At 53.7% G+C, this 12,776-nt stretch overlaps 1 protein-coding gene across 1 annotated transcript in view; it reads right to left on the bottom strand.

The window, feature by feature from the left end:
- Positions 1-2,322: 2,322 nt before the first annotated feature.
- Positions 2,323-12,776, bottom strand: part of RSPO4 (R-spondin 4) — a 28,615-nt gene continuing 18,161 nt past the window's right edge. Inside the window, exons 2-5 of the mRNA XM_028144595.2 lie at positions 8,477-8,665; positions 7,435-7,575; positions 4,659-4,844; positions 2,323-2,426 (exon numbers count right to left, since the gene is read on the bottom strand). Coding sequence (XP_028000396.2) covers positions 2,323-2,426; positions 4,659-4,844; positions 7,435-7,575; positions 8,477-8,665 — 620 coding nt within the window. The remainder of the gene's footprint in view (positions 2,427-4,658; positions 4,845-7,434; positions 7,576-8,476; positions 8,666-12,776) is intronic.

Raw genomic sequence — 12,776 nt, 5'->3', positions numbered from 1 at the left:
TATTTAGACCCCCGCTGGCGGTCCCGGCGAGCTGCCCTCGCACTGAGCTTGTCCTGGAATACCCATCGCAGAGTTGGCTCTCACTGTCTGCTCCCGAACTCGTCCACAGGTGGGACCCGGACATGGGAATTTTTTAAAAGCACCCAGAGGATGCTGCCAGGCCACCAGGTTTGGGCACTGGATTAAATCCAGTCACACCTTCTCTTCGTCTACCAAAGGGGGAAGCAGGCCCAGAAAAGGGAGATGATTTGGCCTTGGCCCCACAGACCGCTGACAGGCTGGGGCTCGAACCCGTGCCTCCCAGTGCTGAGGCCACCTCACCGACAGTGCAGGCGTTACATGGCTCTGTGGGATTGTCATACCTCCCTGGCCCCTTGCACGTCATACAGAGCGCAGATAGGTCCGGGGCCACTTCTGTGGTCATGGGGCTAAAGGCACCGGGGTGGTGGGACCATGGTGCTCTCTTCTGTTTCTGGCTGACCCCCTTCTCGTGGGGCCTGGCGGGTCTGAGGGCCAAAGCCCAGCCCCAGGCGCCACTGACACGCCGGGCTCCCTCAGCCCCGAGCATTCCCGTGCAAACAACCCACATGGTTCCATTTCGGCTACCCAAGCCCAAGAAGCATTTGCAAGTTCCTTTTTCCTTTTCCCTTTATTAAAAAAAAATGTTGGGGTCTTGAAACAACAAAGAGCATTTCAGAAGCACAAACTTTTGCAGAATAGAAGCTGGTGGTTTGGCCAGGTGAGGAGGGGGGAGGGGTCTAGCTGTCCCCAGGGAGGTGAGAGGGAGGGTGGGCCTTAGGGGTCAGGGGCTCCCCTTGTGCCAAGTGGAGGACGGGGAGGAGGGCCCGAGGCTGGGCACTCTCTTGGAGTGGGGGGAGTGATGGGATTTCGTCACCTTCAGCCTGCCCCAGCCTGCTGACACCCCCTTTCCCAGGTGCCCCATCCCACCCCGGGCCCCTCAGGTCAGAGTCTTCCTCTCTTAGCTGCTGAGCCCTCTGAGTTCAGATCAGCCAGTAATGCCGTTGCAAATGGGGAGTGCCCCTTCCTGGGGGTTCGGGGAACAGAGGGGGAAGGGGTGCCGTGCGGTGGAGTGACAAGCAGTGAGAGCAAACCTACTTCTGAGCTGGGCCTAGCCTGCGACTCCCCCTGGGCTTCTTGCCTGGCGTGTGGGGGTCACAGTGAAACACAGCGCTCGTGGTGGTGTGGGCGTGGGGCGTCTGCTCCTGCTCCTGAGCACCGTGCCCTTCATTCCCCTCAAAGGCCCGAAGTCCTCCAGCTGTGGACGTGCTGAGCAGGGCAGCCAACGGGTGGGAGGCACAGCCCCTGGGTTCCCTGAGGCCTAGGCAAGTCCCTTTCTCCGCAGGCCTCAGTTTCCCCAGGTGGGGGAGCAGAGTAGCCCGGATTTGCTCCAAGTTCCTTTCAGCTTCGACGGCCTCGTGTGGGCTGAGCCGGCTCCAGCTCCCTGATGGAGTGCTTGGATCCCTGAAGGACAGGGACCACAGCGCCGTGGGAAGAGGGCGGACTCTGCTGCCACGGGCGGGCACAGGGCTGCGGGTCCGGCCTGAGGCCGCACTGTGGCGCCTCCACGCTAGCTGGGCATAGGGAGCCTGTTCCGGAGCCTTCCTGGCGGAGCCGTGGCCCGGGGCGGTGGAAAAGGCCTCTAGGGGTTGGCCAGAGCAGGAGGCACGGGCAGCTGGGGTCTGGGGTCTCCGCTGGAGCAGAAGCAGGGCTCCCGGGACTCAGGAGCATGCCTGTGCTGTGTCCCTGGCCCACCCCTCCTCTGAAAAGGCGGGTCAGGACCGGGAAAGGCCTAGAAAAAGATATTTACTTTCTTTAAGGAGTAGATAGAAAGAGGTGGGCGGGGGGAGGGGGCAGGGCAAAGGCAAGGCACAGGCATTTGGTCTCTCAAAGTGTGTGTGTGTGTGTGTGTGTGTGTGTGTGTGTGTGTGAATGTGTGTGTGTGTGTGTGAGAGAGAGAGAGAGGGAGAGAGAGAGAGAGGACACAATGGAGAAATGATAAACAGGAAGAAAAATGGGAGGAAAGGAAAAGAAAGGCAGACAGATAAAAGGAAAGAGAAGAGAAGGGGAAAGAGGGAGGGAGGACAGGAAGAAAAGATGGAGAGGAAAGTGGACATGGAAGAAATACAGGAAAGAAAGGGAAGAAAAACAGAAAGGCAGCTTGACACGGAAACCAGAAACCAGGGGAAGAAAGATAAAAGGGAAAAGAAAAAAAGCAGCAGCAGCAGCAGCAGCAAGAAAGCCAAAGGGTGAGGATGAAACACGTGGCCTGGAGGAGGGTGGTCAGGCGCAGCCGCCCGCTCCTCAGGCCTGCGGCCGGCGGGGCCTCACGTCCAGCTGGCGGTCCATCTTCCTGTCCTTGCGCGGGCGCCGGTCTCTCCGGCCCTTCTTCGGGCTGGGGCTTCTCTCTGCAGCGGGAGCACAGGCTGCTGTTTCTGAGGCCAGCGGGGTCCTGGAAGACCCTCAGTCTGGAAGATGAGGGTGCCCCCTCCCCCCCACCTCCCAGCAGGGCCCAGAGTAGCATTTGGGCGCTGACCTGGCAACCACTCCTTTTGGAGTCTGGACTGTGGGAAAACGTACCCCAAACTGAACACTTCTCTCAGTTCCTTGGGGGCAGGGAGGGGTGCTCACTTGCTGGGCCCTCCCCAGGCCTGGAGATTCATACAGGGCCCCCCTAGGACTAAGGGTGGCCTGGTGGGGGTGCCCAGGAGCCTTCCATGGACACGCACTCCATGGCTTACAGGGATCTTTGCTGGAGGGAACACATTTACCCGCTCACCTTGGGGCCCCAGTGATGCCACGTGAAACAACGACAATCAAAAGAGCAGCAACAGCACAGAGCATTCAGCCAGTGGCCCCGCATGGCGGCCATGCTCCAAACGCTCTGTGTTAGACTGAGGGGAGCCGTGGGGGCAGGCACTGACAGGCAGCCCCGGGCCTGTACCTCACCCAGTGCCCCTGTGGGAGGGCTGGGCTGGGATGCAAACCCAGCCTAACTCAGAATCTTGACCCCATTGTGCCCCGACCCCTGTGGAGCTGGGGTGAGTTTTTTTTTTTAAAAATATATCTTACTGATTTTTACAGAGAGGAAGGGAGAGGGACAGAGAGTTAGAAACATCGATGAGAGAGGAACATCAATCAGCTGCCTCTTGCACACCTCCTACTGGGGGTGTGCCCGCAACCAAGGTACATGCCTTTGACCGGAATTGAACCTGGGACCCTTCAGTCCGCAGGCCGACGCTCTATCCACTGAGCCAAACCAGTCAGGGCGTGTTTCTGACACAAATATCAGATGAGTCCCACACCTCAGATGAGATGACTGAGACCCAGCGAGAGGCCTTGCTTGCTCAGTGGCACAGCCTGGGCTGCAGTTCCTGGTGTCACTTTCAAGTGGCTCCCAGCTCACGTGGCCAGGGGTGTCCCCGGGTTCAAGTCTTGGCTCCCCCATGTCCCAGGTGCCCGAGCTCCAGGTCGCTCATCCTTAAACACAACTTGGGATCCCTCTTTGCACACAGACCTACATTGGAATTCCAGGTCCATACTTCCCTAGCGGTGTGAGCCTTGGGCAAATGAGTTAACCTCTCTGGACCTCAATCTTCTCATGTGTAAAATGGGTGTAATAAGAATACCTACCTCATAGTGTCATTGTGCAGATTAAATGACTTAATGAGTCTAGAGAATTAGCATAGTGCCCAGCACATAGGAAGTGCACAGTTAACATGAGCTAATTCCATATTATTACTATTCACCATTCACATCTTACCTACCACACTCTGCAGTCCCTCTTTTCCACATTAATCGTTCTTAAGCACCCTCGGGGAATATTTCGGATATCTGTGTGGTGATCTTGGTTGTCACAAAGAAGGGGGTCTCAGAGGCATTCAGTGGACAGGGATCGGAGGTGGGACAGTCCCTCACCATAAAGAGTTGTCCCCATCCCATCCAGCTCTCACGTAGCTGAAAAATCTGCTTGCTCAGAGCCAAATTCCATCTTGCGCGTGAATGCCAAGGGTGTTTGAACACTTTCCCCATTCACTGACTAGTCCAGGGTGGCCAGGGCGGTGCTAATCAAGTGGCCAGACAGTTTTGTTGACATTATGAAGAGCTGGTCACCATTAGGGAAGTTGCATCTCTGATGGCAACACAAACGTGCCCTTGAGCCCTGACCTTGGCCATCACTTGGCCATCATTCTACTTCACTGAGCATTCTCGGGGGTGTTGGGCCCGAGCATTGCCATCATGAGGTTTCTTTTGTTAATTACATCGCGTTAGGGCACTATGCTGATCTTTTTAAATGACGGATGCAAGTGGGTTCCATTATCCATGAGTTTCATGTCAGAATATCAAAGAGCGTGTTCCAAAACCTTGTGATGAAAGGGAGGTGGCCAGTCTGAAAGTGCTGGGAAGCCTTGATGTCGAGGACAAGCTTGATCTTCCTAATGACCTGGGCCTGACCCCAGGAGGGAAGACCCTCCTTTGAAGGGACACGGGGAGGGCAGTGCTTACCCACATGAAGTCGCGGCTAATGGTGGACGCTGAGGTCCCGACACGTACTCTTTGGGAGACCAGTGTCCCAAGGCCGCTCAGGGTGACCCTGGGCCCTCCCCGCTGTAGCCCTGTGGGCCTGGCCTGGAGCTCACCTCCTGGGCAGGGCCTCCGGATGGCACATTTCCTCGACTCGGACTGCACCTGGCAGGTGGCTGCTTCCTCCTGTTCGGCGTGGCCGGCTTCTCGTACCCGGGTTTCCAGGCCCCAGGCTGAGCCGCAGGTCTTCCCGCGATGCATGCAGGGGCTCCAGCTGCCCCAGGGGCCCAGCTCACACTCCTCTGTGGGGTGGAGGGAAAGACAGACAGACAGACAGACAGACGGAGTCAGCTGGCAGGGAGTGTCCTTCAGATCCGAGGGCAAGGTGAGAGCGGTTCAGTTGCCTGAGGCCCCATCTCTACATGCCGGACTCAGGCTGCACGGGAGCAGAGGGAGACATCTGAATCGCAGCTTCTGAGAGCCTGGGACGAGGGCTCTTCTGCAGCGTGCGCAGGCCGCGTGGGCCAGAAGCCAGCGTGGCCAACTGTCTGGCTTTAAAGGGGAAGGCTTCCGCGAGGGGGTGACACAGAAGCTAAGGGGCGACCGTGGTTCATGGGGTAGAGATGGAAGCGAGCACACGCCTGGCTCCATACACGGCCCCAGGGCCTGGACAACCATGTTTGAGGGACAGAGCAGCGAGAGTGGGGGCGCAGTGAGGGTCTGGGAGGGGAGGGGCAGAAGAAGAGGCCAGAAGGTTGGCTGAATGGCCCTCAGGGCCAGGACATGGGTTTTGAACTTGATCACGTGTCTTTGATCAGCTGTAGAAGGTGGAAGCTACGCAGTGCTGTTGGAGGGAAAATGAAGTCATGGACATAAAGGTCTTAGTAGGGAGTAATTTAAAAATATATATATAAGCAGACAAATTCTTTCACATTTGGTGCTTTTCAGAGTCCTTGAGAGGTAGCAGAGAATGGGGGAGCTCTTAGGACACTGAGGCTCAGAGCAGGGAAGGGCTGGCTAAGGGAGGAGAGAAGGGTCTCGCACGAGAGAACCCAGGAGGTTTAAGATCCTGTTGGGCCCAGAACCAGGTCTCCAGACCTTAGAACAATGTCCTTCTGCTGGACGTACGCATTTGACTGGCAAAGACTGAGCGCCTACGGCCTGCCAGGGGCTGTGCTGGGTGCAGAGGCGCAGCAGGAACAAGGCGCAGCTGGGTCTGCCTCCTGGCCTTCGCTGTCCGGAGAAGTCGGGCTGGAAGGACAGGGTGCTCACGGGAGGAGCCCAGGAAGCTGTGGGAGCTCAGAGGAGGCGCAGGCCCAGCCTGGGGGACTGGGAAGGCCTCCTGAAGCAGGAGACTCGGACCCGGGTCTTACGGGGGGGGGGGGGGGGGGGGGGGAGGTTAGCCAGGCTCAGGGAGCGGCAGGAGAAAGAAGTGCTCCGGGTGGAAGGAATAACCCTGCAGATCTGCAGGACTCAGCCTGGACGCCAGCCCGGAACGGGGGAAGCTGAGGTATAAACTCAAGTGGAGAGAAACAGTGATGGGGTGGAGAGGCTGGCCGATGGGACCAGACTGCACAGGGCCTGGGCGGGCTCTCCCTGAGGACAGTGGGAGCCACAGAAGGGCCTTGAGCAGAAGGGAAGCCTGATCATATTGCCATTTTGAAATAATCTCTCTGGCTGCCCGGACGAGAGCCAGCAGGGGCTGGAGGCAGGGAGACCTGAGGCAGGCAGACAGGCAGGAGGCGGTGGCCACGATCCCAGTGATGGGCAGAGTGTGGGGAGAAGAGGGTTGGGAGGGGTAGGATGGTTGGGGACCTTTATTCTGCTTCATTTTCCCGCCAAAGTTTTGTGTGGTTTTTTTTTGCCACCTGACGTCTGTATTTATTCTTGTGCGACTCTTCTGTCTCCCAGCACAATGTTACGTGCACGAGGGCAGAGGCGTTGTCTGTTTTGTTCACTAACATGTCCCCAGCACCTCGGAAGTGCCTGGCACATAGCAGATACCCTAGTAAATATTTCCTGGCAAACGAATGAGCAGATCGGATTGGATGTAGGATGAGAGAGCAGAGTCACCAGTGATGCCCGTATCTCCAGCGTGGCCAGCATGGGCCGTGGAGCTGGTTATGGACAGAGAAAGCACCAGGCTGGGGATGGGGAAGGAGGGGAGGAGACACGCAGAGGGCAGGTGCGGATGTGGCCTGATGCTCAGGGAGGGATGTGGCCAGGGACAGTGAGCCAGGAGCCAGCAGCTTTTGGAATGACTGTGAACAGGAGCCCAGAGGGAATGTGTGGGCGGAGATATGAGATTCAGGTGAGAGCACTGGGAACAACCCGGCTCAAGTAAGGACAGATCACAGAAGAAGAGCTCATAAAGGAGCCTGAAAAGGAGCAGCGGGGAAAACAGCAGTAATCATAATGACATGTATTGAGCACTTACTGTATACTTACTAGTCACTCTATTAAGTGCTTCAAATTTTATTGATTAATTTAATCCTTATAACAATCCTCTCCCATGAAGTAGGCTGTATGTTCTATGGTAATTTTTTTTTAATGTTTGAAGAAATTGAGGGATAGAGAGCTTAAATAACTTGCTCAAGGTCACAAATGGGTAAATTTTAGAGTTAGGATTTGAACCCAGGTCTGTCTTATTTCAAAACCCGTGCTCTTCTGTACGCAGCTGCCTCCCTTGGAAATAATAATGATGCTGACGTTGGTAGCAATAATCATCACCATAATGGTGGTTTTAGCATATTAAGTGACTCCTGTGTATACCTGACTTGGTGTGTTGGGCCTGCCACCCACGTGACATTGTTTCCAGGTCTCCTGACACCCTCACCAGCCTCTGCTGCAGGGCGGAAGGGGAACGGGCAGGATGAGGAGGCCCCCACTCACCCTGGCACTCCCGCGTGCTCTGCTGGGCTGCAGTGCCCAGTGGGCAGGTGGGCAGACACTTCCCCTTGTACAGGTAAAACCGCCTCTTGCACTGGATGCAGAAGTCCTGGCTGAAGCAGCTCTCGCACGTGGTCCCACATTCTGTAATAGAGCCAGGGCCACCCCCGGTGAGGGAAGCTGCCCAGGAAGCAGGCATTCTGGGACTGCCTGAGGTGGGAGGGCCTCTGAGCATCCCCAGGCCCTGCAGCACTGGGTCAGGATTCAGTGTCTCCTTTGAAGCCCAGACTTGTCCAAGGTCAAACTGGGTTGCATTCAAGGAGAACTCCCTTTCTCATTTGAACTGAGGCTCGGCAGGGGCAGGTAACATGTCCAAGGTAGCATGGTTATTTGTGTTTAAAGCTCAAGGTTCCCTTTCTCATTGGAGCCAAGAAAAGGCAAATGACAGCAAATCTGGGCTAGGAGTGAGGACTCCCCACTCCATTTCCATCAAGGCTCAGAGATGGTCATGATTATCCCAGGCCACAGCAAAAAGAGAGTTAGGAGCTAGGATGTCTTTTCTCATTTGAGCTAGGCTCAGAGGGAGAGTAACATGCCCAGGCCACACAGCAAACTAGGGTAGAGAGGAAGGTGCCCTGCTTATACCAGAGAAGGCACTGGCTTGCCTAGGGCAGTGGTCCGCAAACTGCGGCTCTCGAGCCACATGCGGCTCTTTGGCCCCTTGAGTGTGGCTCTTACACAAAATACCACGTGCGGGCGTGCACGTACAGTGTGATTGAAACTTCGTGGCCCATGCGCAGAAGTCAGTTTTCGGCTCTCAAAAAATTTCAATCGTTGTACTGTTGATATTTGGCTCTGTTGACTAATGAGTTTGTCGACCACTGGCCTAGGGCTTTAGAGCCAGCCTGAAACCAAGCAAGTATCTGAGTCTGGGTTCAGGCCTACACCGACTTCCCCTGTGGCCATGTCGGGGTGCCAGATAGGATATGAGCCAGAGGTGCCCAGGAGCCCAACACTAGCACAGGACAGGGGAGGAGCCACGTACTTTTGCACCTGTTCACCTCCTGGCCACGGACGCCGAAATAGCCGTGGGGACAGTCATGCACACACTTGCCGTACTGGCGGATACCTTCTCGGCGGATGAACAGGAAGAGCCTCTGCTGGCAGGTGGAGCAGCCGTTCTCCTCTGAGCAGATGACACAGCCTGTGCAGTTGCCCCCCAGACCAGTGCCCACTGCCATCCAGACCAGGGTGGAGGGTGAGGGAAAGGGAGAGAGATGGTCAAACCATATATGTTGTCTCATTGGGATATTAACTAAGCACATAGCTACCAGACAAATGACTACACTTCCCAGCTTCCCTTGCGACTAGATATGGTCATGTGACCAAAAGCAGCTCTTTGGACTCTGGGAGCCCACACATCCTGCTGATAACTCCATTGCTGTTGCTTACATCTGAGACCCCTGACTGACCCAGCGGGCTCATATGGAGGTACACATACTGATGCCCTGAGTGACCCAGCGGGCTCATATGGAGGTACACATACTGATGCTCCTGAGAAGAGAAACTGCCACAAGTAAAGGTTTGGGTGTTTCCAAAACTATCGACCTGGAGGGACCTGAGGGCAGAGAGAAAGTGTGATGTTGTAAGAGGAACTTCCAGGGCAGGGAGAGGACAACTGAGAAGTGAACAGTGCCCAGCCCTCCCACACAATAGGCAAAGATCATCAGAATGACACCAAGGGCTAGCAAGGATGAGAGGAAACTTCCATCCTTTGGAGAAAAATCTAGCAGCATCTAGTAAATCTGAGGAAGTGCTTCTGCTATAGAACCTGGAGCAGTTGTTCTCAAACTCGAGCAGGCACCAGCATCTCTTAGAGGGCTTGTTAGAACACAGACCGCTGGGTTCCACCCTGCAATGTCTGACTCCATAGGTCTGAGGTGGTGCCTGAGAGTCTGCATTTCCAACAGGTACCCAGGTGATGCTAATACCGCTGGTCCAGGGACCACACTCTCAGAACCACTGACTTAGAGAAACTCGTGTGTGTGCACAAAGAGACATGTACAAAGATGTTTATTACAACATTATTTAATAGCAAACAATTGCAAAGACCTAACCATTTATCAAAATATAGAAACGCACTGTGGTATAGACATATGCCACAGCCATAAACCGCATATATGGTTTTTAACTAGTTTCATCACATCTGTATAACTAGTTAAAAATGAGGTCATGATGAACGACAGAGGTAGAGTTACAGTCTTTTCGTGGCTACTTCTCAAAGAAAGTGCTGAGAGCAAAAAAGCAAGTTGCACAATGAATCATATAGTAAGAAGCTATTTACATCAAGTTCAAAACCTGCAAAACAATATTTTGTAACATTTATTATACATACGTTTGTATTAAAAGACAGAAGGGACCGATAAACACTGAATTCAGGACGTAACACCTCTGAGGTGAGAAGTGGGAAAAGAGATTGGCAAGAAAACTGGGGACTTCACTTGCATCTGTAACATTTAATATCCTAAAATCTAAAGCAACTATGAAAATGGCAAGATTTGATAAAAGTGGCTGCCCAGTACACAAATCCTCACCATATTGTCTTTTATTCTCAACTGTAGGTTGGGAATATTTCATCATAAAGTATATTTTTTTAAAAAGAAGAGTTTAGCCTCTATTTTGTCCTGGGGGTGTGGGGAGGGGCAGAGAACTATATTCTTTCTATTTCTCCTCCTCCCATCTCCCTTCCCCCAAGCACTGGCCCATCCTCAAGCTGAGATCTTGAGCAAGGGGAGGTAACAGAAACTCTGAGAGCAGTGGAGACCTGCGCCTCTGAGCACTATGCTACCTGTCCCCCTGTCCATTCTCCCCCTCCTCCTCAGTAATGGAACCCTGATTTTTAGCAGAATTTATGTCTTCCAAGAATAAAGACTACATTTCCCAGACTCCTTTGCAGCTGTGTGTGGTCATGTGTCTAAGTTCTGGCCAATGGACTTTACGTGGGAATGTCCTGTGCCACACCCAGGAAATGCCCTTTAAAGGAAGGGCAGGGCTAGTCTTCCCTTCTTCCTTCCTCCCTCAAGGCTGAGAGAGAACGAGGTTGCTGGAACCTTAGCAAAGGCAGGTGACAGAGGGACCTGACAGAGAGACACCGTGGCTGAGCCAGACCAACCCCGGGACTGTCTACTCAGCTGCTTTTATAGGAGAGGGAGGAAAGTGTGGTCCCTCCTGTTGAGGCCTCGGTTCTGTCAGATACAGAGAACTAATGATAATGGCTGATGATGTCAGGTCTTTAGCCACACTGGTGGGCACAGAGTGATGTCAGGGGACACCGGGGTGCCCCTCCTCAGTGCCTTGGCATTGTATAAGCCCCCTGGACCTGAGATGCCACCCCACCAACAAAGGGCAAAGGGACCCTCAATTGGCTTGAGATGATCTCTGCCATTTGGCAGGAAAGGAGTTTAAATGAGAAATTATGTTCAGTTACAGAAAATCAAAATGGCATTTCCTGCAAAATGAGTTTGTGAACCGAGACTCATGCTCTGATAGGGGTGTTGTTACCCATTTTGCAGCTGAGAAAACAGAGGTGCAAAGCGGTGCAGTGACACGCCAGGGTCCCATAGAGCCGGTTGGGGCAGGGATCACGTCAGTAGGCCGTCCACTGCTCACGTGGAGCATTCGTTCAGGGCCTGGGCCTCAGCGGTGACCCACATGTGGCCCAACCATTACAGGACCTCGTGGCAGAACTGAAGCCTGCAGAGGTGACTGATAGCAGCACAGATGGGGACTAGGCAGCCCTCTGAATAACCACTGTCTCTCGGGAAGGTTGAGGGTGACTCAGCCCGGCCCCTGCAGTTTCGCCGAGGACCTGAGGCCAGAGGAATGGAACCTTCCCCAAAGTCAGGCAGCCAACAGCAAAGACGCCCCAATTAGAGCTACAGCACTAATATTTGTAGGGTGATATTTCAACTTTCTGAAGGCAAATGAACCCCACAAGGACCCTCCCCTTGACCTCAGATAGTGTCAGTCTCTGTGAGTGTGTGTGTGTGTGTGTGTGTGTGTGTGTGTGTGTGTGTACAAGAACGCACTATGGATCTCAACTAGCCTCTTTCAACCCCAGGTCTTTGAAGAGAGGTGGCTCTGCGTTGGTCCTGGCGTTTGGCTAGGGTGCCCTCTAGTGCCTCTATGCTGTAATAGCACCTCTGACGGTGAATTCTGATGGTCTTACTCAGGGTTTTCATCACATCTGTATAACTAGCTAAAAGCAGCAATGCTCTTTTCCTCCTTGCCCAAGGTCACAGTTGCGGAGAGTTAAATGCCAATTTTATGACTAACAAGTGATGACAACTACAGTTTGTATAATGCTGCTTTAGAAAGATCCAAACTTGATGGCTCTTAAATTTGACTGTGCATAAGAATCCCCAGGGAATGTAAACCCGGGAATGTACATTTCAACAAGTCTGAAATAAGAGTGCTAGGCGTTTTGGAAGTGTCCTTCTTGCTCACAACCTCCTTCCCCTCAGAAATGGCCCGGGCAGCCGCACTTGTACTGCATGAGCCTGTTCCCTGGTGGATACTGAACCAGGGACCAACAGCTCATCAGGCTGGGCTGCATCGCTTGAGAACTTTGACTTGGGGTTGACGGACAATGGTCTGGGCTGGCCTGCTGACCTAAGAACATTTGCAGGAGGGCAGAGTGCCCTGTTCTGGTGCGCGTGTGTGACGAGCTCCGGTGGGCAATCGCCTCTGTGGCCCCCCTCTGCTAACAGAGGCCCCATGCCTCTGACTCTCCAAGACTCGGAAAAGCTTGTTCTCCCAGACAGGTTCACCTCCTCAGCAGCCCGCAGCGAATGTGTCCCCGAAAAAGCCTCAATACCCAAGTGAAGAACTCCAGCCCCACACTTCAAAACAAAACAAAACAGAAAACAGCCCCCGCCCAATAATTCGAATAGATTACCAACACTTGAAAAATCAAATTTCACATTAAAAAAAACACCTAAAACTGGAATCTGGGTTTCTCTATAAAAAGTCAGAATTCCTGCCAATGCTGGGCCTGCAATGCTGCAAGGCAATCATTGGAGTTACGTAGATGGAGCGTATACACTCCAGTTTGCTGCAGTCCCCACCACTCCCTATTATACCTGGCACTGAGGGCAAAGGTCAGCTGCTATGTATTGTCATCCTGGAGCTGCTGTTTCTCTTACACCCACTTCACTCCCTCAGATTAGAAGACCCTGTAGAGCAGGGGTTCTCACACCAGGGCACACAGCAGACTCACCTGGAGGGCTTGTTAACACAGAGAGGCTGGGCTGTTAACACAGGGGAGCTGAGAGCTGTTGATTCAG

The sequence above is a fragment of the Eptesicus fuscus genome, chromosome 12, assembly GCF_027574615.1.
Source record: "Eptesicus fuscus isolate TK198812 chromosome 12, DD_ASM_mEF_20220401, whole genome shotgun sequence".
NCBI classification, from domain to species: domain Eukaryota; kingdom Metazoa; phylum Chordata; class Mammalia; order Chiroptera; family Vespertilionidae; genus Eptesicus; species Eptesicus fuscus.
This window is presented reverse-complemented; position numbering and strand designations above follow the sequence as displayed.